Here is a 6,520-nt window from a genome sequence, read left to right on the forward strand (position 1 = left end):
AACTCTGAGATGCAGGTACATCCAACTGACGAGTCCCAAATAGGACTTGACGCGCGTCCTGGATTCCACTACTAGCCACTATCCATCTTTGCTTAACATAAATATTGGTACAAGGGGGCACCAAATACATATGAGCCGCACAAATCTTATTCGATTTTGTGTGAGGGCTGGGATACTGCCCAGGTGGTTTTCTTAGGGGGCCACACCCAGAGTCTTTGATCTAAAGATCCGATCCACAAAGCAGTGGACCATCGTGAGGAGATGCAGTCCCATGGTAACCGGTGACCAACGATCGATTCATACGTCATTTGTTCCCACAGGATACTGGAGCCAGCCCATGTGCACCATTGGTTTGGAATCAGGGTTTTCCAAGTTCTCTTGGTGGACCTTCCTTGTTCACCAACCCGGTTAGGGCGACGGACATTCGCTTCTCTTCCTCTCAATTTCGTAAACAACAGTAATACCACGAGAAGGCAGTGAGTAGGACTTCCCTGTCAGAGGCTATATGCGCGAGGCCGTGTGAGAGCATTTAGAGAGAAGGCGGGCCCCCCCACTCTTGGCCGTACCAGTATTCCGACTTCACACAACGCAGATAATTCATCGATTGATTTATATTTTCGGCAAATAAAAGTTGATTTTAAGAATAAACAAACCATGGCATCACTGAGTCAAAGTGAAGTAAACTTAAAATTACTTCAGATGATAATTTTCCATCTCCTTTAAGTATATGAATAGTATTTGAAAATATGAATCCTCAGAGTAAAGCCAATAAAAGTAAGCCGATGATGAATGTGTAAATCACTTCACAATCATGGAGAGCGTTTCGAAACACCATGCTGTCTACCGATTATTATATAAATGAGGATATGAGGTTTAGGGGTTACACCATGAAGTGACACCAGCCATAGTGAAAGAATGCTTTGTAGCTATATGAATTGAGTGAATTTTCGTCAGAAATACAAGAGGCGATATCATAAATCTGTGTTATAAATCATTCATATATGTGGTTTGATGAGTTGTTGAACGGATCAAGATATTGTCAGACTTTTAAATACTGTTACTTATAATTCACCTTTACTAGTAAATTATCATCAAGGACTACAGGTCAATATAGGTGACAATCCAATATCAGAAAAACTCGCTGCATTAACCCATCGGCCAATGATAGATGTGATCTTCTGACAGTACAAGGCTAGACTAATGAATTTTATTACATAACTAACAGTCTTAGATAGAATAAATTGGTCACATAACAACGATAATACTAAAGTCGTACGGGTAATAAGATGGATATCGAAACTTTTATCCACATGATCAATCTCCCAAAACTAACAATTTCGGTACATATGAATGCCGGATGGATGGATGCCGGCTCAGTGGTCTATCGGTTAAGGGCTTCGGCTCGAGACTGGTAGGTCCTGGGTCCGAATCTCGCGACTGCGGGATCGTGGATGCGCACTGCTGAGGAGTCCCACAATAGGACGAAACGGCCGTCCAGTGCTTCCAGGTTTTCCATGGTGGTCTAGCTTCAATTGACTCATGATTTCAACAGTGAAAATACTAAATCCTCCACAAAACCCCCTCCGACATATGAAATAGACACCCATATAAAGTTCAATGACAAAACATATTAACCTGAAATGGAATTCTACAAAAGTGCATAAAAAACATACCAAGTTCACAAATAAATAACTTACTTTTCAAGTAAAATATCCTTATTTTTATAGATAGTACACTCTCATGTGGACTCACATTAAGAGGTGTAACTGCACCAGATAAACCGCGGATGAATATTAACATTAGTTTAACTCAATAAAGAAAAAGAAACACCAAACACCAGATCAACAAACAAAGGATCTTTGATTCATATACTGATTATGCTTGTTTTTTTTTGTTTTTGTTTTCAAATAATCATCCATTCAAGGCTAAAATTTATTCACCAATCATATGCAAATGATATCCATGACCTTCAATAATAAAAACATTAGATTGTCCAATCATGATTACTTTAATCCGAAATTAATTATGTATGTAAAAATATTATTGGTTGACATGATTGTCTATTCATAATTGCCCAATCAAAAATCAATCAGAAAACCACCCACATAAACCTAGTCAGTCTGGATAGTCATGTGACTAGATAGATAGTCCAGACATTTTGATTATTCCACAGTATGTAGGATAAATGTATTATTATTTTCAGAAAGGTGGTTTTGTGGAGATTGTAATAATTTTAATAGTTGAATTCATGAGTTGATGTAAGCTAGATCATAATTGAAAACCTGGAAGCATTAGATAGCAGTTTCGTCCTAGTATGCGACTCCTCAATAGAGCGCGTCCAACGACCCCACATACAGGATTCAAACTCAGGACTTTCGGTCTCGTGCAGCGAACACTTAATCTCTAGACCACCGAACCGGCGTCCAACAGTGTAAATGTCTAACTTTCATCGATCCATGAATGACTACTTGACCATTCATCCATTGTCTGAGGTAGATACTTGTCTCTACTCGACACAGATTGGACTACACTGGTCACAGCTTCTCACTAGAACTCTAGGAAATCATCTTAAAGTTAGTCACCAGTAAGAACATGATGATTATGATCAGAATGGAGTTTGTTGAGATTTTAGTAATTTTAATAGTTGAATTCAGCGTTTCCAGGTTTTCAATGATGGTCTAGCTTACATCGACTCATGAATATTCAGCTAAAGTATCATTATCTCATTAATCCGGTTGTTTTTGTCTATCAAAACAGTTAGTTCCGACATCATTACAGTAATGTATGTCATTTTACTTTGTCTGAATACATCTTTAGCTTGTTTTATTAGTATTTACATACATATACAGTAATCTAACCTAATAAACCCATTTTGTATTATTTGTTCAACCCACAAAATATGATAAACCCGGATTAAGTTTTGTCTGGTATAAGATACAAATCAATCACTTCAAATGTACTATTCAAGGTTACTGAGTTATCGCTTTCAATTATGTAAAGAGTCGTGAAGCGTCAATCATTATAATTAACGATAAGTCTTTCTATGTAAGAAGCTGCATTAACTAAAAATTTTCTGGCTTGTTTAAGTTATTTAGTATCTAATCAACCTTCGTTTGTCAATCCTTTGATTTCTCTACGTACTTCGTAATACGAACAGATGAACAGTATTGTTGTTATTAGATTGTCGTCAGGCTTTAAAATATGCAGTTTTATGAAATATATGAGACTGACTTGTAAGTTAATGAGACAATTAGGTGTAATGTTTATAGTAGTGATAAGATATTTTCATAAGTGAGATCATGAATCAATAAAAGCTAGACCACCATGGAAAACCTGGAAGCACTGGACGGCCGTTTCGTCCTATTATGGGACTCCTCAGCAGTGCCCATCCATGATCTCGCCTCACGAGATTCGAACTCAGGACCTACCAGTCTCCAGTCAGAGCCCTTAACCGATAGACCACTGAGCCGGCCGGCATCCAACGGTGTTGATGTCTAACTTCAACCAATCCACGAAGTTGAGCAACCGTTCACCAATTGTCTTCAGTGAGTTGATATCTCTACAACAGACTTGGTTGAACTCCACTGGTCACTGCTTCCCATTAGAATTCAAGGAAATATCTCTTGAAGTCAGTCACTAGTGAGTATATGATTATAGATCAGAAGGTGGGTTTTGTGGAGATTTCAGTATTTTCATAGTTGAAATCATGAGTCGATTGAAGCTAGACCACTATGGAAAACCTTGGAAGCACTGGGAAGCCGTTTCGTCATATTATGGGACTCCTCAGCAGTGCGCATCCATGATCCCACCTCGCGAGGTTTACGTGAGGGTGAGGAAGCAAAGTCGACAAATGTAGGTAAATTACTATGCAAACCAATAAAGATGTCCTGGGGTATGTATAATTTTCAAGGTCAAAAGTAAAGGATCAATGAAATGTGATGGGCGTTTTAATGAGGGGTAGATAGGTTTGATGACTAATACACAGAGATACTTCAGAGATAATAACTACATGGACGTAGGAAGCAAGAGAAGAGCGAACTTTCAACTGTTCATATTACACATTCATCGTTATAAAACAATGAAAGAAGACTCATCATAGAAGATACTAAGTTGAGAATTATTACTCGGTAGAAAACAATCGACTATACACATATAAATAGATTATGGGACTGTTCTAACTGATTAAGACAACTATTTTACAGGTTGGTGTAATATAATTTCTAATGTGGTACATAAATTGAAAGAGACATTTAGGGGGTGTAGTTTGTTGTAAACTTTTTGGAAGTATAGGTATAATGTTTGAAATTAGAGGTGTGAAGTTATATCGATGATCAGTTCTTTGAATTGAAGAACAACTGTGATAACTTCCAAAGTATTTACTGTTTAGTGTTCGATAAAGTTACCATCTGAAATCTCTTCTTATGAAAAGATCCCAAAGCTAACCAGATCATTACTTACTTACTTACGCCTGTTACTCCCAATGGAGCATAGGCCGCCGACCAGCTTTCCCCAACCCACTCTGTCCTGGGCCTTCTTTTCTAGTTCTATCCATTTTTTCTTCATTCTTCTCATGTCGGTCTCTATTTCTCGACGTAATGTGTTCTTTGGTCTTCCTCTTCTCCTTTGGCCTTCAGGATTCCATGTGAGGGCTTGTAATCAGATCATAAGTCAAGGATAATAGAATACGAAGGTATATTTTAAATAATGATCAATGTATTTGAATGTTTACAATCTTAGTTGATCTGTTATTATAAGAGATAAGCATACCTAACTGTGTACCCAAACATGATCTGATGCGGATGCTTGACCGAGAACTTTCAACTAGGCGTATGTCCATTAGGACTAATAAGGTCACCATCAGAAAGGGTTTTGTGGAGATTTCAGTATTTTCATAGTTGAAATCATGAGTCAATTGAAGCTAGACCACCAAAGAAAACCTGGAAGCACTGGACGTCTGTTGTGAGATAACAACTCACTGAAGACAACTGATGAACGGTTGCCCAAACTTTGTGTATCAGTTGAAGTTAGACATTAACACCGTTGAATGCCGGCCGGCTCAGTGGTCTATCGGTTAAGTGCTCTGGCGCGAGACTGATAGGTCCTGAGTTCGAATCTCGTGAGTGCGGGGTTGTGGATGCGCACTGCTGAGGAGTCCTATCGTTGTCGAAAACCTATAAAGCTATTTAATTTGTGAATTTATTTACGTTACAGAGAGAAGATTTTCATATTTTGACGCATACAATCGTGTGATGATATCCATCTTCCATAAATTATTGGAATTTTCACTTCCCACTTGTTTCATGGTTTATTCCTTCATCATAACGACAAATAAGGTAGAATCAATGTTACTGTCTTAAAGCCATAGCTAACAATTTGAAGAAGGTTACTAACTTTCATCTTCATTGTTGATGACGTCAGTTAAATTATCGTAATTCCTTGTTACCGGGTTTTTGATTAACTAAAAGTGGGTAAACCTACGCTAGGTCACTTCGATGATCGATTAAGAATGTTAGTATAGTGAAGGTCTTTTGTATGTGTGTAACTTTCTATGATATTGGATGTAATATCACGTGTATTAAATTTTATGTTCATCATGTGAACAACCCTTTTAAATGTCAAACTGTTAACTTAAGCTTAAGACATGAAAATAACATAAATACCGTCTGAATCGCGTGATTTTTGTACTATTTCAGGATACACAATAAACACGACGTTCCATGTCACTTGTATGAATTTAGCTTTATTTTATAAGTCAGGAGATTAGTTATTATTATTTATTTAAACACACATTGGTACAAACGGGTACCAGATACATATGTGCCACACAAATCAAATGAGATTTGTGTGAGGGCTTTGATACGGCCCAGGTGCCCAACTCGAAGCCGGTGGTTTTCTTAGGGGTCCACACCCGGAGTCTTTGACCCAAAGGTCTGATCCACAAGGCAGTGGAGCATCGTGAGGAGATGCAGTCCCATGGTAACCGGTGACCAACGATTGATTCATACGCCATTTGTTCCCTCAGGATACTGGAGCCAGCCCATGTGCACTATTGGTTTGGAGTGAGGGTTTTCCGACTCCCCTAGGTGAACTCGCCATGTCCACTAACCCGGTTAAAGTACCGGACATTCACTTTTCGTCCTTTCCATTTCGTAAACAACAGTAATGCCATGAGAAGGCAGTGAGTAGGACTTCCCTGTTAGAGGCTATATTACTCATGGCCATGTGAGAGCATTTGGAGAGGGAGAGCAGACTCTCCCCACTCTCGGCCGTACCAGGGCATTTGGGGGCTAGTACTTATTAGTACTTATATCCCTAACATTCATGGTACTGTAAACTGTGTTAATGAATTGAGACAGTAAACTTTGGTTTGATGGATATTGATTTTGAATTAGGATCTACTTTAATATCGTTGTTAAATATTTAAATTACGTGATCTAAAGCAAGATCCGCGAATACAACACAAAGAAAACCAACTCAATCACACTTGGTGGAGAAACTCTGGAACAGGTGGAGACATTCA

The 6,520-nt window shown here is 38.4% G+C and overlaps 1 protein-coding gene and 1 non-coding gene across 2 annotated transcripts in view; one reads left to right on the forward strand and one right to left on the reverse strand.

Annotated features, from left to right (window-relative positions):
- Positions 1 to 180, forward strand: part of Smp_tRNA_02341_Gln_TTG.1.1 — a 659-nt gene extending 479 nt beyond the window's left edge. Inside the window, exon 1 of the tRNA in view lies at positions 1 to 180. This exon is cut by the window's left edge and continues 479 nt beyond it. This is a non-coding gene — a tRNA.
- Smp_123260 (putative ubiquitin 1) overlaps positions 1 to 1,891 on the reverse strand; it is a 25,582-nt gene extending 23,691 nt beyond the window's left edge. Inside the window, exon 1 of the mRNA XM_018797982.1 lies at positions 1,698 to 1,891. Within this exon, the coding sequence (XP_018652969.1) occupies positions 1,698 to 1,800 (103 nt within the window). The 5' untranslated portion in view covers positions 1,801 to 1,891. The remainder of the gene's footprint in view (positions 1 to 1,697) is intronic.
- Between the last annotated feature and the right edge of the window lie 4,629 nt (positions 1,892 to 6,520).

Source organism: Schistosoma mansoni, chromosome 6 (assembly GCF_000237925.1).
Source record: "Schistosoma mansoni strain Puerto Rico chromosome 6, complete genome".
Classification (NCBI taxonomy): domain Eukaryota; kingdom Metazoa; phylum Platyhelminthes; class Trematoda; order Strigeidida; family Schistosomatidae; genus Schistosoma; species Schistosoma mansoni.